The following is a 25589-nucleotide window of genomic DNA, read 5'->3' on the forward strand; positions in this document are numbered from 1 at the left end:
ACACACTAATTTGACCTCTCCTTCCTCCCCTCTCCTCATCTCGCCCTTCATAATCCCCTCTCCTGTCTTCTCCTTTCCTCACGTGCTCAGAGGTCGAATCGACCTGCAGCGAGAGAGGTCTGAAGGGCAAGGCTGCTCACATGTGAAGGTGGCTTGTTGTTGGTCTCCTTTGTTACGGAGTCTTGTGTGAATGGGGAGTATTAATCCCTTTATGTTATGCCTGTGACAGACAGCAGCAGTCTCAGTCACCTGGGGTTCAGAGACACAGCATTCCGAAAGCTGTATCTCCCCAGTGCAGATGGGGCTGCTCTCCCAGCATGCACCAGCTGCAGCTTGGCAACCTTTGAGACATGCCACTGGAACGTCCGGGGGGGGGCTGGGTGACTTACAGACATCTGTACATCTCTGTCATATGCTTTACATTCAAAACAAGTTCTGCAAAATATTCAAGAGCAATTTGATTGACGCTGTAGCTTGCAACTTTGTCCTATCAATGTGTGCATTGCAGGTCTGTACAGTTTGCCTGCATTCAGTATGGTGCTTGGAAGGCCGTACACTGGTTAATTCAATGCTCCAAACGGACCCGAATGTTCCTCTCCTGCTGCCTCCAGGTTAGATTTGTGAGAATGAGCCCACTGTACAGAATTAGCAGACGCTCACAGACTTTTGCGGAATGCGTCTCTGCCTTTGATGCTGATGTGCCTTTTTCATCTCTTTCATGTAGTGGCTAATGTCAATTCTTTGAACAGTCCATATGTGTCATCTCCCTGCTGTGTCGCACAACAAGGCTGAGAGTAATTTTCTATTCAGTGGTCAGTGTTGATGTACTCCTGATCCTGGATGCAAATGCCCTGCTCCATGTAATTTGGCTGATAAACTGCATGGCAGATTTGCATTTTATACAGAACAGAAACTGTCTTTCTTTAGTTACTGGAGGAGGATTGGTATTTAGGCCGGTTGAATTCAGTTGTTTCTATCCGAGTATAAGGTTGTAAATCATGTGTATCGAACCCCTCTCAATTTTTAACTGCTCTTGCAAACAACAGCCCAATACACACTTTAGGACAAAGCAGCTTCATGGGGAAAAAGGACTTTGTGGTTTAGAAAATTCATGCTTTTCATTGTGTTCAAACTGGAACTGAGAACTGTAACTGAAAATGTAAGTGATTATCAACACATGGTTTGCTAGAGTGAAGCTGGGGATGCAACTACAACTCGGTACATTTTTTTGGTGTTCATTTTAAAAGCTGTCTGTTAACACGATTATCTTGGTCCATTCCTTTTTCGGCGCGTTTTGGGGGTTGACGGCCACCGCGAAAGAGGGCAAACGATGTTACAGTCGAAGGCTCTCGTTGAGGGGGTTGAGCTAGGTTGTCCTGAGAAAAACCTTGGAGTGTGATGCCCCCCTCTCTGCTCACTGAGCTCCAGCGTGACAGCGAATGCAGCGGTTAGAGGAGCTGCGCTGTGCCGTCGCAGCTGAGCCGGGCAGGCACAGATAAGGCTGCCGTGGGCAGGGATATGCAGACAGGAGGCAGGGAACGAGTGGGAGCTCAGAGGCTTCTTTCTGTCGAGAACTGGACTGTTCAAGAATTTCCAAGCAGAAGGGTTGCACTTCAAATAGGAGAAATGATGCTTTTCCTCTCTTAGAATTGCTATTGTAATAATAACAGTAGTAGCTGTCATCATCATTGTGATGATAATAAACATTATCCTCATTGTAATCATCATTATTATTATTCTGTACATTAGAAGATGCCCCACGCTAAGGAGAATTATAATGTGTGAGATTACGATAAATACAATGTCAATGAAGTGGGTTTATGTTGCATTAAAATACACCACAAATGATATGTCCTGTGTTAGAATGATCAAAAGATAGCATAGTAATCATATTCCATGTTGAAATTTAAATATGATTAATATTCAAGGAGTTTAATACTGTTAAGATTAAAAGCAGCCTCTGAACATCTGTGAAGGGAAAAAAGCATGGAATATCTGAGGGGGGACGACCCCATGCACATTACAAATAAGTATGTCTGACCATCAGCATGCATTAATGCACTTCACTTAGCTTTTCCCCTGGAGTCCTGTGCACATTTGGCAGCATTCATTCCTTATCGTAAAGGTTCAACATGTTGTAGCTCATACGTTGTTCTGCAGTGGCACTGGGTGCCAAAGCTAAGCCCCTGTGTATTTTAATGGTACTGGATTGTCACCAAACTGAACCAAACTCAAACTATTTCTTCTTACAGCCGGCAATATTTTTTGGCAACAGCGTGCAGCTCATTTTGTCAAACCAAGTTCTTGGCTTAATCAAAGGTTCAAATGAACCAGATAGGATTAGCTCCACCAAACCAATTAAAGGAAGATAAGCTTAATTTAATTGATGTAACAAACACTCTTTGTGATAATAAATGGAATTTAAAAGTGTTCCTGTCTTTGGAAATATCAGTATTTTTGGTTGGAAACATGGATTGGTTTTTCACCTAATGGGGGGAAAAAAGTATTGTAGAAATATCTGTATCTGTGAAAAATCAGTCTTCTATTTTCATTATTTCGGCACTGATTCTGTTTAATAGTATACTCACAATTCCTAATTTTTCACTGACATGCATTTCAAAGCATGGTATTAATGAAGCCTGCAGAGAATGAGGATTTTGAGTCTGGAATGTCTCGCTTTTCATGTCTTTTCTGCAAATGTTCTGTGCCTACCATACTACCTTTCTGTTCTTCTTGGAAGTTCATTTGGAGCCAGCCTACCACTCGTTCTCCCGCCTGGATGCACCGATGCTCATTCTCAGTGCGTCCACAGATCTCATCTCTTTTTTTTTTTTGGCCTGCGCTGTGTGTGACATCCCTGTGACCGCGTGAAGGGACGGCCTCTGTCGTCTCTCCTCCGTGACCCCGTGTGGGTGTGAGATCGGGGGGGGGGATCGCCATGCCGACAGCGCTGGCTCTCTGGCCCGGGGCGGGTCACAGCCGTAGCGTGAGGCCCGTCCGGGCTCCTCTCTTTCAGGGGAGCCAGCCAACCGTTAATGTTGTTTTTTTTTTTTATTCCTCCTCCTCTCTGAAAAAAAAAACTTCATTTGTTGCCTTCTTTAAAGACAGGCTGACAAGCCTCTCTCCGTACCATGGCCATATTTGCCCTGAGCTGTTTTTGACTTTGCCTGCAGCCCGCGTGAGTCAATAGAGATGTCTCTCTTCATTAGTCAGACCTCTCGCTATTCTGTTTCCTACCATTCAGCGTTTTTCACTTGCCTGCAGAAACGAAGAGGACATTGATTATTGTAAATGACTGTTTGCTGACTGCTATTAGATATTTTTCAGTGTGCTTAAAATGTGCAAATCCTTTCATTCAGAAAGCAGGCAGTGCATAAATAATAGATAGAAGAGGGGAAAAAATGGTTTTTGTATAAAATGGTCTTGTGGTCTGAAATTAGATTAAACTCGTTCATCCCAAAATGGTTATTCTGTCTAAATAAAGCCTTTTTCATTTTCTTCTCTCCATGCTAATTACCCTCTATCCAAAGAGCACTTTCAGTGGGGTTTGGTTGCGAGTTCGTACACTTTTTCTGAACTCTTAATCCAGGTAGCGCATAAAAAGCCATCAGTGTTTTTGTTTTAAAACAGCACTGGGTCTTGGATGGGTCCTGTCAGGACCAGGGCCCACTCTGTTGTCTTACTGCTTTGGCTGCTGTCTGGCTGCCGCAGCCCTGCAGCGTCATCATAATGTGAAAATGAGATTAGGATTGAAGTGAATAACAGTCACATGTTTGGAGCTCTGCAGCATGTGCTGATCCTGTTTGTGTCTCCAGGGGAGGGTAAGGCAGGCCTGCCCAAATGACAGGCGCAACCCCGGGGTTTCTCCTCAGCAACTGAATCCAGACTTCCCTGACAGGTCCGTGAAGCCCCAGCCTGTCAAGAGAAATGTAACAGTGGGTGGAGAAATCACTATGCAGATCTTCTACCTGAAAATGTTTAAGAATGGAAAAATTAAAGGCTGACTTGTAAATGTCTCCTACATGGAAATTCTAAACAAGGTTAAGTGAGTCCCATCACAGAGCAACATTGTCCTGAAAAAAAGGATGTGAGCACAAGGCTGCTCTGTTCTGCTGCTGGTCAGTAGCATTAACCCTGAAGAACCTGTGAAAGGGCCACCTCCTCATTTAAGCCTGCCCTCAGCTGGTGTCTTGTGGGTTTTGTTGTCAGTGACAGGTGCTTGGGGGAAAAGCAGCAATAATCGAGCAAAAAACATGCTGACTTCCCAACAGCGAATAATTGCAAGGAATTCATCAGGATGTCAGGCTGGCATGAGTACTTTCGAGTCACAATTTTGTCAGTTCCGGGGGTAGGAGACACCAAAAGATCTAAACACATGTATTTAGGAGACGCATTCAAAAGAAGTTAGGCCAAAACAAATGTTCAGCATGACAAAAACAGGCAAAAAATGAGACTCGAGTTCCCTAATGTGATTGACATCTCGTGAAGGTACTGTAATAATATTGTCATTGCTGTGACATTTTTCACACCTGTACATTAAGGCGAGATGGATTATTGCCAGTCTTGTAGGTAATTAGCGTAATGCAAGCCACCTGTCCTTCGGTTTGCATGAAAAATGGGTGGAACAGAGCTGTCCTTTAGGGAAAATAGACCATAGAAAAACTGTCAGGATTTTTTTTCATTCAGCCGAACATGAATTACCAGTGTGGATTTATCATAAAAAGAATTCCCTTAATGAGGCTAAAGTGGTGGAGTGGCTAATTGGTCCCAGCTGACGGGGATGAGTGTGTGCGATCAGGCTGTGCTTTCAAACAAGCTGAGGTCAGAGGTCTGAGTGATACTTCATGGATGCTGACCTTGCTTCTGTTGAATATACAATTTCAGTCTGAGCACACTGTGATGATATTAGCTATGTGGTCTTTAAAGTATAAAGCATAGCAGTTCAGCTGCTGTAGCATAGCAGCACCCCTGTATTCCAGGGGCTGCCCTACACTTATCAATTGTTAAACCCCTGCCTCAAATCTGCCCATCCTCCCCACCTCTCTGGCTTTATTACCAAATTAATTATCATTATTATGACCGCTTACATCGAAGTCTCTTATCTAAGCTGACTTACAGTGCATATGATTTTTACATGAATAAGTAGGTAGACAAAAGTACATGAATAGAATTGGGCCCATTGACTCAAATCTACATTCATTCATTCACTTATCAGTTCAGACAGTCCTACCCATAGTCACTTAGACCTGTATGCATCAAATGCATACCATAGAAGCATCGGATCATGGGGTATGTAGATCCTCATGTCATCATGCTCTAGGTCAAATATGAAAGCCTGGGCATTCCCTGTGATATGTTGTTTAGTAGCAGAACTCTAAAGCCCAATAATCTCTAGGCACTCTGCAAGTGAGCCTTGGGCATTAGCAAGAGTAAAGCTTTGAAGTGATGCTAATGCCCTCCATCATCCAGACTTAGAGAACTACGCTAATGGAAGTCCTTGCACGCAAGCCCATTTACAAACACACTAATGGGAGATACAAGTGCTTGTTTTAAGCCTGTCTGTGGATGGACACCTGAGCATTTATGATCATAACGAGGAGCGCTCTTTCATATCCAGATACATCGAGGCCCCCGGCCTATTTTGTATGAACGTGACTGGAAAAATATGACAAGAGTACCGATCTCAGTGGTGGTTTTACTGTCTCCCAGGAAAATCTGACATTTGCATTGGCTGAAATACTGAAATCTGATGAACGCTGGCATGACCATGAGGGGAAACTAGCAATATATTCAGCACTGAAATCAATGCTTAAAATGCAGATTTTCTAACTTTGTCACGGCACACCCAGCCAAGTCCCAGGGTGCTCCACAGCACTCTGCCTGAGAAACAGAGCAGCGGACCCTGGCTCCTGACGCGGCTCTCACGAGTTCCTGGACGTGGGGACACTGTCTGCTGGCTTCCAGGAGCTACAGGCAAAGGTCAAACTGGTCTACAGACTCCCTTTAGCAGCTTTTATGTGTTCAGTTTCGGCTGCTCTGCAGTGTTCTGTGTTTTGCATGGCTGGAAAGCCACTAGCCCAAGCACCATTTGTTTCCTTCTCTTTGTGAGGCAGTGTTCAACCAGACCGGCATATGTGTTTCCTTGTCCATTTGTGTCTTTCTCTTTGTGAGGCAGTGTTCAACCAGACCGGCATATGTGTTTCCTTGTCCATTTGTGTCTTTCTCTTTGTGAGGCAGTGTTCAACCAGCCCGGCATATGTGTTTCCTTGTCCATTTGCATCCTTTTCTTTGCTTGCTATTAATGAGTGGTCCTTTTAATGAGATTGCATACATCATATTATGGATCAAACTGGCAACTTGTGAATTTGACATTGCTTTTTGATAGCTTTTTGATTTAATGTCAGAGGAAAATCTAAAAAAAAAAAAATCTGTGAATATAATGACTGGAAAAATGGTTTTTGAACTTTTTGAAAGACCCAGTCACTTACCTTGAGTGGTTATGGACTGTTTAATAGCTATTTCCACCAGTCCTTAGATTGAGTTTGGCTTGGATATGATTGGATTTTTTTTTTCTAGTATTTTACTGAATTAGGATCAGGTTTGTCAAATCCAAGAGTCAGCAGTTACTTACAAACACAATCCATGCACATTCAAATGGAGGACAATAACCTTGTATATTGTTAATCTGGCTATATCACTGGAATGGAGTTTCCCACTGCAATAAATTCAGGAATGAAAATCTCAGGCTGGGGAAAGGCGCTCTGTTTGTGTATGTGTGTAGAATTGGCACTGCCAGCATCCCTCAATGCCATTAGAGATACCTTTGTCTCATTGTTTCGGTGGCACTTAAACAAACACTGTTTTTCCCCCTGGAGATGGACACATCCATCACAAGAAGCACGAACGTATTCAGATGCTAATGGCTGCCTGTGAGAAGGAGTTAGCAGGGAGAACAATTTAGAAGAATTAGTCAGCAAAATGCTGTTTTGTTTGTGGACGCGAGGGTGGTCGGGCTGGAACTGATGAAAATATATTTTTTGTTCCTCTGAAGTTTGGTGTCTGTGAATGTACATGGAATGGTGTTTTTCCTGTTGTCAATGATGCCCTTCCCGGTCCTTTAAAAGGATGCTGCAGGTTTGAGTAGAATTCCTCACTTATCCTATGAGGATATGTACGCCTTGGGTTAAAGGGATGGCGTAACTGTCTCACCACACCCTTGTATCATTAAGTTGGAATGTAAATTACTGGCAGGGTCTTTGTTAGCCTGTGGGAGCCATCGTTTTAGGCTGCATTGCATTGAATGCATTTTATGTGAAAAGATAACATTTGTGTTGCGAAATGCTCCCACTGGAAAGGGGGTAACTGATCTTTTGTTAGCACCACATTCCTGGCTCACTATCGCATGTACTGCAATGCAGACTGTGAGTCGTGTGTAACCCATTGGTGCATAAGTTACTTGAATAAAACTCAACACAAACGAGGCACTCTGACTAGGCAGCAGTCAACCCAATAGGCATGAGAATTGGTAACAAACAGGACTCACCAGCAGACTGGATTATTTTCATACATACAGCCTGGGGTCCTCCATCTATGGACCAGCTCCAGCTTGGAATGACCCGCTCCTGTGCCTGTTTGGTTTAGTTTTAGGTTGGAAAATGAAATCAAATAAAAACAAAAACACTGGCAAATCTCCAGATGATGCTCCCCAAGTGAAATGGAGTCCAAGAGAGGAAAAACAAAAAAAAAAAACAACAAAAGTGCTTCTATTGCTTTATGAAAGGAAATATCCACTGTGTGAGTCAATTGGTTGCTGTATTCTACAGGTAATTCATGCACCAGGGCGCAAAGGGTCTTAAAAATTTGTCTTCCGAGACTCAGTTTTGCTAAATAGTCTGCTGTATGGTGTTCAGCGACATGGTTAGTCTGCTTATATTACCTGCAGCTAGAGGGTTACCTCCACTTACACAGACTTATATGTATATAAATAACCTATGTACCTCAATGTTTGCAAACCACTAACCCTTCCAGTACATCATTTCTTTGTGTTAGCCAAGTCAAGGTCAAGTTTTGCATTTGCCAGCAGATCAAAGCATAAATCATGAGTGTTGGCTGTTTCAGATCCATCCATTTCTGTGGGAGTGGCCCCTATCTTGCCTGGCCGTTTATTTTGCACATGCTCTGTCTAATTAGATATTGCGTTTTTGAGCTTTCTGTTCTGTATCCTGCGTTACTGGGACTATCAATAAACAGGAGAATAGCCTTAGTTCTTCTGGTTCAATGGAAATGATAATTACTTTTCAGCGGAGTTGTCAGTTGACTCCCTTTAATCTCCTCTGTAGAATCACAGTCACTCAGCCTGTTCACTGTTATCCTGGTAGGTTTGCTTGCTTTGCACACGTGTCTCGTCTGAGATAAGAAACAATGCTTGCTGTTTCTTAAGACTGCATATGAATGACACGTTGGGCTGAGAGCTTTTCACAGCAGGATGCAATTTCAGTGGCAGAATAAACGGAACGCAAAAATCATCTACTGTGTCAGAAAGCTTTGTCTTCGCTCTCTTTTATCAAGACTGCCGAACAGCCAGTGTCCTTTGACCCCGCCACACAGAATGAGCCGCATATTTGTGGCAGTACTTTGTGTGGCTATTTTTTTTTTTTTTTTTTGATGAAGGAGGCCGATAGCACACAGATCCTAGCTGACCTGTCCCCTCCATTCATCCTCCTCAGCTGCCCTCCCCAGCCGCAGTGTAACCGCGTGCTAATTGGTTGATACAGTGTAATCATTATAAGACGAAGGACTGCCGCTGAGACTAGTGAAAACGACTAGTGAAAATGTAAAACGGAGTCCCAAGCACGCGACGCACAAGACCTCCTGGATTCGGGCACTGTGAAACTGTGTTCCTGCTTCCTGCTCTGGAGCGAGTATTACTGTCAGGGTCTCTGTGTAGCTGTGGCTGGGTGTAGGTCAATAGCAGTCAGCAGTGAGGGTTTGGATGCATGGCCTGGGGGAGCTGTAATTCAATCCCAGAGAAGGCCTACCCGCTCTCTGTCCGCCCTCCCTCTCTCCTCTCTGAGTCGGAGATAGTGCATGTGTGTGTGTGTGTGTGTTTGTGCATGCGTTAATATGTGTATGCATGGATGTGCCTGTGCACCTGGTGTGTGTGTGTGTCTTTTTTGTTTTACGTGCATGTTCGTTACTCCGTGCGCGCGCATTAACATCCATAAACATTCATCACAGTGCACAGTGACCTCTGCCACGATTCCAGCATCTCTTGATGCGTATCTGGTCCTGTGAACACGGCCTATTAGAATATTGTGTGGCCAAGCAGTAGCCTGAAATGATTTATGTGGCGTTGCACCGAGCACAGAGCTACAGGGGAAAGGCAGGGTCTTTGTCATAATGATGCAGTGAAATCACACTGGGCTTGGCATGCAGATAATTCACCTTGACCTTGGTATTCCCTCTCGCCTAATCAGATTGTGCTGAGTTGTAAGCCGAGAGAAATACTATGATGAGAAATTCACTGTGTATGCACCTCAAGTGACACTTGGAAGAGTCCGGCAGAACCTGCTCAGCCAGCTCTGTCCCTTCTTGAGAATGTAAATTATATTCAGGTGTTTATTTTAAGACCAGTGGTATTTAGGTCAGGTGATTTCTTGCTGTCTCTTTTTTTTGAGAAAAGATTCCTCCCGCCCACGTCACTACCTCATACAATAAGGCTGTGTGGCTCTCTTCTCTGGCCACGTCTGCAATGCAACTCCATTGTTCACTGTTCCTGCATACCAGAGGGAAACTCCTTTCAGCCCAGGGAGCCCTGGGAAAAGTATGGCATCCAAGTCAAGGTTTGAGTGGCTTGAGGACCAGCTTTTGGCAGTGAAACATGAGCAGGAAAGGAGTTCATTGTCACATATAAAGGCCAGATTCAGCCATTCTCAGAATCCTTTTCCAAGAAATACTTGTGTGTCTTGTAATATGTGAAAGGGACAATACACCGTAGGTACGTGAATAGTGTCAGGTCAGTAGCATTAAAACAGTATACTCGTGGAGTTCTTGAAGAAAAAATAACGTATGTTAAAATTTGAAATATAAAGTTAAGGTGTAAGCAGTATATATAGAATGTCAAAATTTGTACCATACACTACTAATAATTACAAGGAATTGGATGAATTTATCTTTGAATGTACTGTATGTGTAGTGTAATGGTAGAATATGCTGGAATGTATGGATACCATCACATGTGAGCACATATATTGCACATTTTAGTGTACATTATTGAAAATTCCATTTGTAATCTAATGAAGTGTTCCATCATAGTATAAAGTACAATATATTTGCAAAATGTATAATATGCAGGGTTCTCCTAGGATTTCCCTATAATCCCATTCAAGTCCACCCTAGACTGACACATTACAGATAAATCTGCCAAACACCAACACAAACGTGCACACACATGACGGGGGGCATTACATAGGGGCTGGATAGTGTCCACTGCCTGGCTGGCATACAGTAACAGAGGTGGTTTTAGCTGACTAAAAGCTTCCACGGAATGGATTATTTTCCTAGCAGAATTGTTCCATTATTTCCCTGCTCACTGGACCTCTGCAGGATTCTTGTCCGTTATTCCCTGACGTCGGACTGCAGTGAATTCTGGATGTCACACGCTTCTTTTTATGTGAGATTCATTCATTCATTAAAAGCAAACACTGCCCATAAGTTAGCACAGATACATCTCCAGTTGTTTGCTGTGTCATTGTGCTGTATAGGGCATCAGGTATGTGTACGTAGGCAGTGGTCCTTACAGCTAAAATGTACAGAAAGCACAGGACCCAGAGCTGTGTGGAAAAACTGCCAACACCTAAACTGAAATGACCTGCCTTTAAAAAATAAATACAAACAGCATACAAAAGCACAAGCTAAGTATGTTTGTAAATGTTGAAGGTCCTGTGGTCATTAACTTCCTTATAACATCTAACCAAGGAGTTCCATTAGTGTTGTTTCATTGTGGTTAGTTGTTTGTTCATGTGAGGTACATGTGTGTGAGAAGCCTAGCTATGGAATGGGTCTCTCCTGTCTCACCTGTGTTAACAGGTGTTTGGCTGCTATAGCAGCTATCTGAGCAGTTAGCGTCAGTTGTGTCTTTGCTGAGGCCAGTTCCTGCTCGGTTTGTAGTGATTTTTAGAACAAGCCATGTTTGTTTTATACATGTGCTCCCTCTGCTGTTTTTAAGTGCTTTGCTTCGACCAGCAATGGAACTGAGCTGAGTGGGGTTTTTTTTCTCCTTTCCCACCATTTTCCCCTTTACATCTCTAATTAGGGCTAACGCCTCCAAGTGGTGGTAATTATTTAATTGCCAGTGATTGTGAAATCTCTTGCCAGATGCCATTAACCTCACAACCACTAAGATTACAACAGTATGTTCACAGTCTTGTTTCAGTGAGTCAGAACAGGCATTAGGCCAGGCCTGTGGTCAACGGGTAGATCTTGTTCTCAAGGTCATGTCTGAAAGGAAGCATAGGAAAATTCCGTGGGGGAAGTAGGAAGTCCTCATTGTTTTTCATAATGACTATTAGAAGTTTATTCCTTGGTTATCTGAGGTAGGAAAATGTTTGCAAAGATGTTTGATCTGTGATGAGCTGCTTTGGAAGATAACAGCGGAAGGGAAGGGTGAGGCCTTCATTTTTCATTATATACCATGATGCACAAATCTTTTTCTTTATCATCTTTATTAATCATCACTTTCAATGTCAATTATCTATCATATAGTTGTATTTCTGAGGCTCCTGAGTCACTCAGACAGTTGAAAATGCACTTGTTGAAAATGCAGACAGAGCCCTACAGCCCCAGACATTGCAGGTTTGGGTGCGTGCTGTGCTATTAACCGACGGGGACCGGGAGTCAGCAGCGGTGGCTTATAATTGGCTGCATTCCATGAGGGTAGGGTGGATTACATTAGCCAGGGTCCCCACGTCACACTGCTCGTGAGCATCTTCTATCAACTTGTCAGGCATGTCTGTGTGCTCAGGTGATGTCAGTGAAGGATGCTTCTCTCCTTCATTTGCTGTTCTCCCTCCTGTGATGTACAGTGGGGCTTGTATCGGCTGCATGCAAGTGTATCAGATTCGTTGTGTTTTAATGCTCTTGTGTGAGCGCAGAGGATGTTGTGGTTAGGTGTGCTTAATGTGCATAATTTGCAATTCCAAACCTCTTTCAGGGGGAAGAAGGTGGGGAAAACCATGAGAAATATATATTTCGTCTGGAGTGAGATGTCAGTTTGGATCATGTCTCTCTTATTTGGATGTTGATTCAGACCCACTCCCCTGATTGTGATGATGCATTGATGAAGAGTGTCTGGGGTCAGGAAGGAATGTGAAGCTATAGGGTTGATGTCTAGACACGGTCCTGTGCAGGGCAGGTGATGTTGGGCTTGGAGAGCTGCCAGGTGAGAGAGGCACCGCTCCACAGGTGCTGATCTCTTGTTTCAAGCCAGGAGAAGTTGCACAGGTGACCCATTGACTCAAACACTGTGGCTAGCCTGTGTGTTGAAACCAGGAGATGAATATGTCTCAATTTACCGTCTCTGGCTGTTGCCAGGTGCTAGTTGCTGGAAGGCAATCATGCTGTCTGGATGGCAATAAACCAGACAAAGTGGGGCACCATAATTGAAGTAATTATGTTACGCATGAACTAAAATGCATTTTGGATACTCTGTTATAGAACATGTTCTGTATGTGGCGTGGGTCAAGAATATTGACGTGCTTTGTCTCAGTCCTCCAGCCTCAAATCACCAAATGCATGAGTGTTTTTTTTTCATGGAAGGCTTACACGAGAGATGCTAGGATGAGAAATAACAATGTGTCCCACATTTACATTTAGATATCATTTGCCAGATGTCCTTACCCAGAGCAACTTACAAAACAAAGGCACAAAGGTATGTAATATAATAAAGGCATGTGAATAACAGTACAGACCACATGTCAGACCACATAAGAATGAGTTTCAGTCTATCATACATTGCTGTACTAAGCATCACCATACTAACTACAGGATAATAATCAAAACTATCAACAACTAGGGTCAAAGTGCAATCTGAAGTAGTCTGCAGCAGAATATGGCCTGACCACTATGGCGAACTCAGCAGGATGCTAATGATATTGACAATGATAATGATTTCATATCAAATACAACGGCAGGCAGCCAATATAGAGTATGGATCCTTCTGGATCTTATTGATGTCTGCTTTTCTGAATCACTTTTGCTGCATCTTTTGCTGAAAGAACCGAGGCAGTGACAGAGGGTTCCTTTCAGAGCTGCTCTCTGATGTAATACCTGGGGCTTCAGGACGTTCCTGCTCTCAGGTGAAGCAGCCGAGCGCTTCTGAAGCACGAAGGCCACACTGCGGATACATTATTGATGATGGAGTCAGCCGCTAGGGGCTGCCTCTGCTCCATTATGGGGGCGCCTTGAGGTTTGGACAGACCTGCAAGACAGGCACTTCTGAGTCCTCTCCCCATCCCCTCTCCGATACAAGCCTTGCCTTTGCTAATCCAGTGGGACCCTTACCGGCTGAATAATGCAGACACACTGGAAGGTAGGGTCTGACTGTAAGAGTATGCATAACAGTAATGTAATATATCACATATGAGAGACTGAAACCGCCGCTGGAGTCAGGAACTTTTCCAAGTTTGCGTTTAGTGGTGAGGGAATTTATTTTCGGTGTGTGGTAGACAGTCACTGCACATGGAGGCTTGCTGTTTTGTTTTTTTTTTTAGATGCAAATCTCTGGTGCTGTTTTTGGAGGACACTGTCCAGGGCTATTCTGCAAGGCGGTGATCCACTGCTAGCCTGAGGCACTCTATCAGCGGTGTGTCAAAGACAGCTAAGCATGTTCCCCAGGGTGCTGCCGGGGGCCTCTGCTGTGCCTGTCAGCTGACGTGCCGTGGCGTGTTGGCACCTCCCAGCTGGTTTTGTGCTGGGAGGGCAAGGAACTCCCATTGGTACATCTGACAGCGGTTTGGCTCCCAGCCACACCCACGCTTACGCTTTGCTTCATTACCTTGTTCATGGAAAGACATGCAAATGCAGTAAAACTTAAAGTAAATGGGGATGTGCAGTGGCTGTGGACAGCAGAGGCTGCGGTGGGGAGACGGGGTGAGCGCGGGGATTCACTGAAGCAGCTGCACGCGTCTCTCAGCTGCAGTGCTGCGGTCTCGTCGCTGGCGCTGGCCGCTCTGATCCGCCGGTCCCGGGAGAATGCACAGGGCCTGCGGGCTGTGAGCGCTAATGAGCCTCCCTCTCTGCTCCCAGGAGCCCCCCTGCTCTCCCACGGTGGGCAGCTGCACGCGCTCTCCGCTCCTTGTGTCCGAGCTTTAGTCTCGCACAGTGTGTGTGTGTGTGTGTCGGGGTAAACGGCCTCGTCGTGTTTGCTGTTTGGTCCCGGTTTCCGGTTTCCCTGTGGTCCATAGCCAGTGTGTTAGATACGCCAGTAGAAAGCCTTCCTGGCTGTCTGCATGACTGCCCAGACTCTGCAGTCCCTGTAAATCTGGGTGGGCAGGCCTTTTCCTTTTTAGCCTCTTTGTCCTTTGTTTTTGATTTAATTTTTTGACTTAATATAATTCCTGCGCCAAAGCGCTTTCCTGTTGACTGAGCCCTAAAGACCATCTGCCTGTGAACGACAACAAAGGATGTGTCCTCCGCCTTCCCATAGTCCAGTGCACAGTGCAGTCTGAGGCCCTGTAGTTGTTTAGATTTAGAAAGCATTCATTCCATGGATTGGTAATGCTGTGTATCATAAAATGAAGAAATGCACAGCGTGTGCCAATACATTCTGCTAAAATAGTATAATTTGTGGGAATAGTAATAAAATAGTGGAGCGATATTATATTATACATACTGAGAAAATTAGCAGAAAATGTTTCCTTTATCACTTTGATACTGGTGCTGAATTTCCAGCTGTGAGAACATTTAAAAAGAAAAAATCTACCCTGAGCTACATGAAGTGGTAATTTTATGTCATTTACCAATTTCTTACCAGCTTATTCTACTCTGTATTCATTTGTGTTGACTTGGGGAAACAAGACTGGCAAAAAAATGGGGTTTTGTTGATTGCGGCTGTGTAGCCAATCAGCAGTGGTGAGATGTTTATGAAGCCAGTTTGAAAATTTGAGTGTCATTACCCATACTCTTTTGGTGCTCTGGGTCCTTTAATGAACATAGTGAGTCAGGAACTTGGTTAAGGTTTCATCCAAAAGACAATATCTCCTACTAGTACAGTGTCCCTATCATTATGTCAGACCATTGCTTTTTCAGAGGCAAGACTGCTCCCTACTGGATCTTGGATGCCACGTATAGCAGTAGCCTATTTTTTCCCCAGAATCCCCCCTCTCCAAGGACTAACCAAGCCCAGCCCTGCTTAGCTTCACATATCAAACGGGAGAGTTGCATGGTGATATAGCTGCAGCCTACAAGGCTGTATAAAGTGTCAGTGCAGAGAAATGGGGAAAAGGCATGGTGGGATTATTCTGTATGTGTGAGTGTGCTTGTGTATCTGTGAGTATGAGTTACTGTGTTTGAACATATTGGTGACTATAGAGTATTTTTCTATTTGAATATGTGTGTCTGTGAGTGTAATTGTGGGTACAAGTGTGTGTACACCTGAAATTTTGGTACCTGTCAATATTCCTGACAAATTTCCCATTTGAATGTATGTGTCTATGTGGGCATGTGAATTTGTATGCATGTATGCATGACTTTTTTTTTTTAACCTTTTAATATGTTTGCCCATGCAGCAATCTTTGTGTATGTGTGTGCATGCATGCATTGTGTGTGTATGTGTGTTTGTGAGTGTGTGTGTGTGTGTGTGTGTGTGTGTGTGTTTGTGAGAGTGTGTGTGTGTGTGTGTGTGTTTGTGTTTGTGTTTGTGTGGAAGTGATCCTCTATTGTGAGCCACAGTGGCAGTGTTGGCAGGGCCTCCCTCAGGGACCGTCCTGCATTAAGGATGCGTTCCACTGAACCTTTGACCCCGTCAGATCCCAGGAAAGGCCTCCCTGATATCACGCTACTGCAAGCGTCTGCTTTTTTTCTCCCCATGAGGTTCTGTCAGTGGCAGAAGTGGGTCAACGGGATTTTACTTTTGGCCTGAATCTGCCATTTGGAGCTCGTAGGCGATTATTGGGAAGTTTTCTTTCAAAGCATCCGAAAGCTGACATGACGTGTTTGTCAAACAAGTCTCTCTTGGAAGGGCTTGGTGAATCACTCTGTAGGGGGGTTGGCATGGAAATATTCTTGATCCCTGGCTGTCATCGCTCTGGTCATCAGTGTGTAGTTTGTAGGGCCTCTTCACGTTGTTAATGGGCAGGCTGATGATGTATTTTGCACACAGATGTCATAATTAGCCTACATACAGTGACGTGCGTAAGGAAGATGTTAAGAGTCTGTCTGGTCTTGCAGTAAATTTCTCTGACTGTTGGCTGTCCCTGTGGTTTTGTTTCTTTGACCATCCATTATGTTGAAAAGCTCCCGCAAAGTGTTATGAAGAGCATAATTGCACTTTTAATGTGTCCTTGAACATAATTGGCTTCAGCTATTAAATATTTGGTTTTGTACTGATTTTTTGAGTCATTCCTGTTGCACAGTTTCTGGATTTGCCTAGATATTCAATCCTGCTGCTAGTTTTGTATGATATGCCCAACATTCCCTTACCCACAAATAAACAATGTCCTTTAAGATTGTATTTATTATGGGAATTTGCAAGATGCTGTTTCTTGAGCATTTAATATTAATATAGGAAAGGACTTAACATAATCAACTGAGTCTTCTGTGATGTCCTTTGACCATTTCTGTATTTGGTCTGAGACTCACATGTGTGTACAGTCTACTATTAAGCAAATATACAAGGGCATTTCCTCAGTAAAAACTGTAATGCTGTGATAACGATAATAATGTTATGGTTATTGTGATTATTATTAGTAGTAGTAATGATAAGTATTATAAGTACTTATAACTTTTACTAGTGGTAGTGGTTATTAGTAGTAAGTCTTTTTTATTGTGTTATAAGATTATAGCTAGTTTGCTAAAATGTGTCATTTAAGAAAAGAAGAAAATGAAAGGCATATCTAAACTTAATAGTTTCAACAAACTTGAAAAAAAGTTGCAGAAAACCTGAAACGTAAGCTGGTTGCTTTACTTTTCCTCTCAGTTAAAAATGCATTAGTGAGTTTGGTGTAGTAGTGAGTTTAAATGCAGTGTGTTGTCAGTATGAATTGGCAGTTCAGTGAAGTCACTGGTGGTCTCTGTCTCTTTCTGAAGGTATTGGCAAGAATGTTATCTGTGACCGAACTGCCACCCCGCTGGACGCTTTCCGCATGATGTCAGCGGCTCAGTATTACCCCAAGCTGCTGAGCATCATGGGGAACGTGCTGCGCTTCCTGCCGGCGTTCGTCAAGATGAAGGAGCTGGTGGAGGAGGGCTACGTGGGAGAGCTGCTGGTGTGCGAGGCGCAGGTGCACAGCGGGAGCCTGCTGGGGAAGAAGTACAACTGGAGCTGCGATGACCTGATGGGCGGCGGTGGGCTGCACTCGGTGGGCAGCTACATCATCGACCTGCTCACCTTCCTCACGGGCCAGAAGGCGGCCAAGGTGCACGGCTTCCTCAAGACCTTCGTCAAGCAGACAGACCACATCCGGGGCATCCGGCAGATCACCAGCGATGACTTCTGCACCTTCCAGATGGTGCTGGAGCGGGGCGCCTGCTGCACGGTGACGCTCAACTTCAACGTGCCGGGCGAGTTCCGGCAGGAGGTGGTGGTGGTGGGCACGGTGGGCCGGCTGACGGTCAGCGGGACCGACCTGTACGGGCAGAAGAACAGCGCGCCCGACAGGGAGCTGCTGCTGAAGGACAGCACGCCTCTGGGGAACGCGGCACTTCCAGAGAAGGCCTTCAGCGACATCCCCTCGCCCTACCTCACCGGGACCATCTGCATGGTGCAGGCCGTGCGGCAGGCCTTCCAGGGCCAGGACGACCGGCGCACCTGGGACGGCCGGCCGCTCACCATGGCCGCCACCTTCGAGGACTGCCTCTACGCCCTCTGCGTGGTGGACACCATCAAGAAGTCCAACCAGTGCGGGGAGTGGCAGAACATCGTGGTGATGACAGAGGAGCCGGAGGTGAGCCCCGCCTACCTGATCAGCGAGGCCATGCGGCGGAGCAGGATGTCCCTGTACTGCTAGCGCAGCGGGCCGGCCGACCGCGGGCGGGGGAGGGGCGGAGGTGGGACAGCCAGCCGACATCACAGGAAGTGGTGGGCGGGCAGTGTAGGAAGTGGGGAAGGTAGCCTTCCACAGATTCCACCCATCACTTGAAGGAGGAGGAGTGTGTCGGAGGCTCGTCTGTGCTGGCTGGCAGCGGAGATACGGCCGAGAAGTACCTCCTCCCTGAGTCTCCATCAGCTGTTTGCCAGCTATGCTGACCAACACGGAGGTCTGGGGCTTCTTCAGAATCCACACGGAAACAGCAATACAATCTTCCTCCCGCCACCTCCTCCCCTCTTTACAGCCAGTTACAAACTCCATCTCATACTGTCTGTGTGAGAGGGAAAGACTAACTCATGCTTTTTCAAACGCCACACAACGCCAGGAACAACGATAGTGCTGAAGTTTGTGTGTGCGCGTGTTTGTACCTCCTTGTAGGTAATTGTGGTACACTGTTGGACTGAGCGTCCTGTGTCTGTAACTCTGTGTGGACCCGAAAAAAATCAAAACAACTAAAAATCAATAGTTTGGCTAGTAGGGCTCTCCCGTTATGTATGCAATAAATACGCCTGGATTTCCTGAGGTTACATCGTCATGCCTGAAACAAGGGAATGCCCGCTGCCTGTTCCACCACTAGAAGATGATGTATGTTCGGATGCAATACACGTAACTATTCATCGACATGAATGAAACCCATTGCTGTGCTGCGGGGTCGTAATAAAAGCACGTCATGCCTGTTAGGGGGTGTGTTTGTTCCGATCGCTCCATGAAATTCCCCAAGCTTGCTATTCAGATGCAAACTATGCCTGTTGTATTTGCATGCCTAAAAAAAGCCTGTTGTCTGTCAGCAAAGACTTTGAGTATAACAATCAGAAATGGCCTCAGACGCAGCTCTCCAGGATAACTGCTAGGCGGGGCCGTGGAAGGTAGCATGCATGAAGCTGGACCAGGCCATACCCACTTTTCAAGCCGTGGTCTCCACTCGTGGCCCTGCTCAAAGGAGCCTCGGACAGGAAGCTAACTGTCAAAGACGTGCCCTTGGCGTCATTTGCCGTAAGGACAGAATTGGTAGCAATGTACAAAGTGGGCACAAGATAAAAAAAACTGTCAACTCGGTGTACTAATATGGTCAGGATGTTTCCAATTATGATAAAATTGGATATGTGAAAGCAGAGAAATCAATGCCTCCTCTTTCACACAAAGAACTAGACATGTAGCTTATGATTTATCTTTCTGAATCAGAGCACACATTGACCTACAAGCCAAAAGATTGATTTTTATTTTTTCAGTGTTCAGCTGGTGGTATTAAGCAGGCCATTTCAGGGTCTCCATGCTGTAGCCCACAGTCCTTGGAATATATAGGCCTACATAGAAAATAAATGTGTGAACTTTTGTTAAAATCTACATGTTTGCATTATATTTGTTTTAAACTGTCTTTGAGAACTCTGCTGTATATAACTGAAATATGATCTGATACCCACTCAGTTCATTATAGTATTTATTTTTGTTGAAATGTTTTCGAGTGTCTAGTGAGATTAATGGAAGAGAAGCCTTTTGGTAAGGACTTCCTCAATATGTTTTTCCACTGTGATGACAAGGGCCTTTAAATGTGACCCTCTCCTGGTCCTACTGAAGAGACATTGTAGGAGCAGGAAGGGACAGAGGGCACTGTGACCTTATTTCAGGAGCCTAATGGAGCGTTTCAGGGGCTTTAGTCACTACGTTTGTGACACAGTCACACAGAAACGGACTGATGGGCGGGCGGTGTGAATCAGCAGCAACACTGTCCTGTCATGTTTCATTGATCTGCTTTGGCTAATTAAACCACAGGGTTTAAGTTGGGCATCTCTTGGCCTGTAAGACTGCTGTGACTGGGGAGGTGTGAGCACATGCTCTCCAGGCTCCTGAAAGTATGTCGCGTGGCAGTTTGACCCATCTCGCTTACACAGTCTCTGATCCTGCCTGATGTCCATGCACTGGCTTTGTAAATTGTCGTTTACAGATGTTTTGATCCAGGCTCTGCTAATGATTCAGTCAAAGTTTGTTTTTTATGATGCATTCCTTATGGTTCTCTTAACTGTTTTTTGTTCTTGTCTGACAAGAGTTCCATTATGGTTGCTTGGTGATTTACACAAGCATGTTTGAGATTAAACAGTTTCCCCGCTCAATATTCACAAGGGCCAAAGCAATCCAAAAATATGATTTTCATTCATGTTCCTTTTTCTTGCTTTTGGGTTTAAGTGGTCTGTGACTCTTCAAAAATGAGAAAGACCTGGATGCCCAGTTGTAGACTCATGAAAATGTCCAGCTGTCAGACAATGTGAAACATGCAGGTCTATGCCAGAGAGGATCATGTAAACGAGATCTCATGTTCGTTAGGAATTTTTGTTCAGGAATTGACTTTCACTGTCATTCTTTGTTGAAGCTGTAGAGTCTCCCCTTTAATCACTGAGGATTTTTGTCATAAAGTGTGCCTTATATGGGTGGAAGCTAGAAAACTATGAAGATTCTTAAAAATGTATTATCATTTCAGGTGTCTAAAAATTGGGAGAAACATTAAAAAAAAGACAACAGAATGTGATATTATTAGGTATGACACCTGATCACTTAGCGTTCATGTTTCTCCTGGCCAGGACATCGCCCGGGTTTTCCCATTTTCACTCAATGTTCAGAGTTCTTTGTTTTCAGGGTTTTACCAGATAAGGGGCACCTTATTGCACAATAAACCTCAGGGAGTTGGGGGCTTCCATATTACTTAGCCTCATGATTTGATAATCTCATAATGAAAACCCATCTCACTGTGGGCCTGTCGGTTTAATCCCAGGAAGAGGTGGTGTGTGATTGATGACTCTGAGGGAATAAGTGTGTGAAATCCAAGGTTACGCTTCCTGCATAGAGTGTGAAGTGTTCTGTGCTCAGCACCCCCACTGTTAATGACTTGACTTTTTTTTTCTCATGTGCCCTCTGAGCCAAGCAAATGGTAAAGAAAAGCTGTGGATGTGTATTATGCTTGGTTGATGTAACTCGGGTGGGGGTCAAGGAAGAGTGAACGATGCGCAATCCAAGCGGTGTTCTCTGAGGCCTTAAACGGAAAAATGACCTGTAGCATGGAGGTCAGCTTAATCCTGGGTCTTCCAGAGTCTGTCCGCCATTACGCGTGGCGGCCGGGGTGAGCCGTGCCTTGTGGAGGTGTGTGATTGGACAATGCCTGTTCTGACCACACCCTGCTACTGTGGGGTCATCTGTGTAGTGTCCAATGGCTTTGCACAATCCCCCCCTCAATAAAACCGAGTGGTCTGTAAATTGAATCTGATTAAGGGACAGATGTAATCAAACATTTGAATCACCAAATTATTTTTTGAAAATTAGCAACCCTGTACTAATTGCAATTAAAGTATTGTTGTAGTGCTTTTTAGCATTACAAGTGCAGAAAGAAACTAAACTGATATTAGCACCATGTACTGAATAAGCTGTTAGCAGACAAGGTGATGTTTAATTGTAGCTGCAGTAAGGCAGTGACATTGGAAGCCTCCTCTTAATCAGTTGCCTTTATGGCATTGCACCTGAGGGGAATGTAGGTAAGAAGAATTTGCAAAGTGGAACTTAATGAAAGATTATGTAAATGTTTTGTATTTATGGTGCTGTCTGCCATGCAGAGGAATAAAGATGCAAAACATTGCTGGCAGCAATGTTATATTTAGTATCCGTTATGAATTACTGCATCACTTTCATTAAAGCTAAGAATTACTGTACATAATGTCCTCAAGCCAGCGGTTCTCAGTTGGGAAGTGGGAAAGTGAAATTGCATCACGTTCACCCCCTTTCAAGAAAACACGATAGTTCTGCCCAGTCTAGCATCTCAACCGGCGTATGAGGTCTTTACCTCCTTCAGTCTCTCCACATTTTTCCAGGCAATTAGAGAAAATACCAAGTCTCTCTTCCGTGACATTCTAATGGGGAACACCCATTAGCACTGAACTTAACAGTAGTGTCATAAAAGAGAAGATTGAACATGGGTCAATCCAGCCAACAAAGGATCTCATTTTATCCTTTTTCAAATAGAACACCATTCTCAATTGAACGCGGGCTTGTGTGATTTACCTGCCAGGAATAGATCTGCGTTAAATTGGTGTTAACAGCCCCCCTCCTCCCCCCATCCTCTCTCATAGTTGCAGGATTTGGACACCTGATTGATGGGTCTTTTTGAATTGGAGGGCTCTTGATGTACCACAAGTCATCTTTGCCCCCTCCCGCACAGGCTGAGAGCTCTTTGAAAAATGCTTTTAATCACAGAAATAATTTCTTTTCCAGCACCCATGTTTCTGATGCCAGAAATGCTGAACCCAAAGGCTAATCCAGTTTTCATGCACAGGGTTTCTCTTTAGAGCACAACATCTTGCTCTGTGCTCTAATGACATTGCGGTACTGGCATACAGCAGAGACACCTCCTGCTTCCACAGAGACATGGTTAAAATGTACATTGTAAAATCAGATGGTGCCAGTCACCTCATACTGTATTCCAGTAGGCCTGTGATGAAATGCTGTGGTTGCAATACAGAGACTCAGTCATGAGCTCACAGAATGATTTGCTCTCAGAGGTAGATTGGCAGCAAAGACGTATTTTAAGCAGTCTCTGTTTTTGAGGGGTTTTCTTTCAGGCCCTTAATGAATTCATGACCAAATGAGGAGTTTTTTTTATTTTGATATTTAAAGTAACAAATACATGATAAATATTTCACAAATGTGGATTTTTTAATATTCCCTCGCTATATGCACACCAATTAATGTCCAGTGTCATTTTTATCCGTGATAACTAAAATACAATGTGCTCTTCAGGTCATCAGCATTTTAGTCCTATTGATTTCTGTTTGATTAATTCAATTGTGACATTAACATTATCTTTGAATTATTACCTGAGCAACTGGAAAATGTATTATCTGTTTTGTTTAGCAGGTATTGCCCGTAACATACTATCAGTGTGTGTTTGTAAGCAAAGTCCATGAGGCACTTCCTGTCCAAGTGTACATGATACAAAAAGAAAGTTGTGTTGCCAAGAACAGACTGTTCAATTACTGTATGTCTTTACTCAATTTGCCTGTGGCTTCTTAGGCGTGTCTGGTTCTCTGCTGAAAACTTGAAAAAATGGAAAGATGTTACAACTCAACTGTTAGTGCGTGCGTGTTTTGCTTTGTTTGCCGAAATGTGAATTCATGTATCTCCTTCCGTGGGCAGCATTTACAAACTGTTGGGGGGTACGCGTTGAGGGGTACGGTGGAGGATGGGTGATCCACAAGGAATCTGCCCTGGAAACAGTTTGGAACGTCTATAGGCAGGCTCCAACCTTTCGCCTATAGTTCTGCTGCGACATTTTGATTTGAAAGCCTGTTGTTCTTGAAGCATTATTAAATTGCAGTGCTTTCACCCAGAGAACTCCAAATCTGTCACTCAAATCTGCCAAACCCCTGCTGTGAGATATAATCTGTTCTGTCTCTTATCTGTGCATTGGACCTCCCCCACTGGAAGGCTACACATATGGTTTTCAGCTCTAACGTAATTGATAGCAGAGTGGCTCAGCTGGTAATAATAATAATAATAGTAAGCATCACAATAATAATTTTATAATGATTTTATTATTTTTTCCATCTTGTCAGTAGTTGCTAATGGCTTAGGGACAGTGCTCACACTTGAAGAAGTGTGTCAGTTAAGGACGGGAATCTGAGCTGATATGTGGGGCACTAAGCTGGCCATCTGACACGTCCCGCTTCGCACCGTAGCGCCTGAGGTCACGCCGCTCATTGTGGGAGAAACAACCTTAAAGAGGTGCTTTTTTTGTGCTCCCACAGAACTGTATCCTAGCAACCGGCCTGCACTGCCACAGTGCCAAACCCAGTCCATCTTGGATGTGCTTTCCCGTTCAGGCTCAAAGTGAGGGAAGCGTGGAGTGGGTGTGTAGCGACTCGCACAATGCCAAGTGGGAGAGGTAGGGCGTCTCATGTTTTGAATACCAACGAGACTTCTCCAGCACCATCTGCACTTCTGGTTTGGAAACCTAGATGGCTCAGAGCGTTGGCGCTGCAATATCTGTGGTATCAAGCTTTCTGAGGTACACTGGTCCCCTGGACAGCCCACCTCTGGGAGAGGTGAATAACACCACTGTAAAAGTCTTCGGTATAGGATTGAACCTACAATCCTGTTGAACGTGACTCCAGGCTTAAAAAGATCCCCCTGGCAAATCTCTCCTCAGTTCCGTAGCCCTCGTCTCCTTTGTCTCCATTGTATTTTTCATGTTTTGTAAGACCCTCTTACTGTGGCCATGGCGACTGGGTATGGTTGAAAACCCTGTGCGAGTCTGGTATACAGTGTCATCCCCCCAGCCACATTTGTGAATGCTGCCTTTTACAGTTACTGTACAGCTGAACTGTTCACACTGAAGGAAATGTCATTTTGATGCTGTATTGATGTTGACTATATTTATTGTATTTTATGTATATTGTGGACGCATGGGCCTATGTATATATATTTTGAATCAACAAACAAATATTTATCAAACCTTAACTAGAGAATGTACTGTAGGAATATAAAGTCTATATTTTATATAAAAGTGATAGTTGCGGTATGGATCGTAGTGGGGCGGGAGGGGGGGTGTTCCAATGAAAACTGTGTCCCTTGTTTGGTTGTTTGCTATAGACGAAAAGGCATGATACATGAGTGTGTCTGTGATAGAGCTCTGTTGTACAGGCTGGTTCCATGAACTTGTGTCAGTTATCTACTGTATGCCCTCTCTGCTCCAGTGCTCTGCATCGCTGCTGTGTATTGCTTGGGGAATGTGCTTCGCCTGACCTGATCATCCTGGTGTATATGAAGCCCACCATGTGGTTTACGATTACTTGTCCAATGCTTCAGTTACAATGGAATAAAAAATATGCTAAATATTACTTGTCGTTCGTCCCATTTTTCCAAGTTCCCATGTCTCCCAGGGGGACAGTTTTGCAACATGTCTGTTGGACATTTTGGCTATGAGGACATTATTTTCACTGAATAAACTACATTGTAAAACCATTTCAACTGAAAGGACTGATGGGTAAAGTGTGGCTGTGGCATTCAAACTGTCAGGCATGCCCCCCTTGGAGGGTTTACAGGGAATTGCAGGGACATTGGTGTGCAAAAAATTTTGATTGCATTCGTAATAGAAAATAATGTCAACAATATTTTAAATTCAAAAGCAAAAAGCTCAATTAAACCTCATTAAAACACTAACTATTAGCAGTTTATATGTACGCAGGGCTAGACTAAAAGCTATAGTTAAGTACTACTAAGCTATTTTATACTACTGTTAATGTACAT

At 44.2% G+C, this 25589-nt stretch overlaps 1 protein-coding gene across 1 annotated transcript in view; it reads left to right on the forward strand.

The window, feature by feature from the left end:
• Positions 1–24770, forward strand: part of si:ch211-276f18.2 (glucose-fructose oxidoreductase domain-containing protein 1) — a 36184-nt gene extending 11414 nt beyond the window's left edge. Inside the window, exon 2 of the mRNA XM_036521307.1 lies at positions 17305–24770. Within this exon, the coding sequence (XP_036377200.1) occupies positions 17305–18224 (920 nt within the window). The 3' untranslated portion in view covers positions 18225–24770. The remainder of the gene's footprint in view (positions 1–17304) is intronic.
• The last annotated feature ends 819 nt before the right edge of the window (positions 24771–25589 follow it).

Source organism: Megalops cyprinoides, chromosome 2, assembly GCF_013368585.1.
Source record: "Megalops cyprinoides isolate fMegCyp1 chromosome 2, fMegCyp1.pri, whole genome shotgun sequence".
Taxonomy (NCBI): Eukaryota; Metazoa; Chordata; class Actinopteri; order Elopiformes; family Megalopidae; genus Megalops; species Megalops cyprinoides.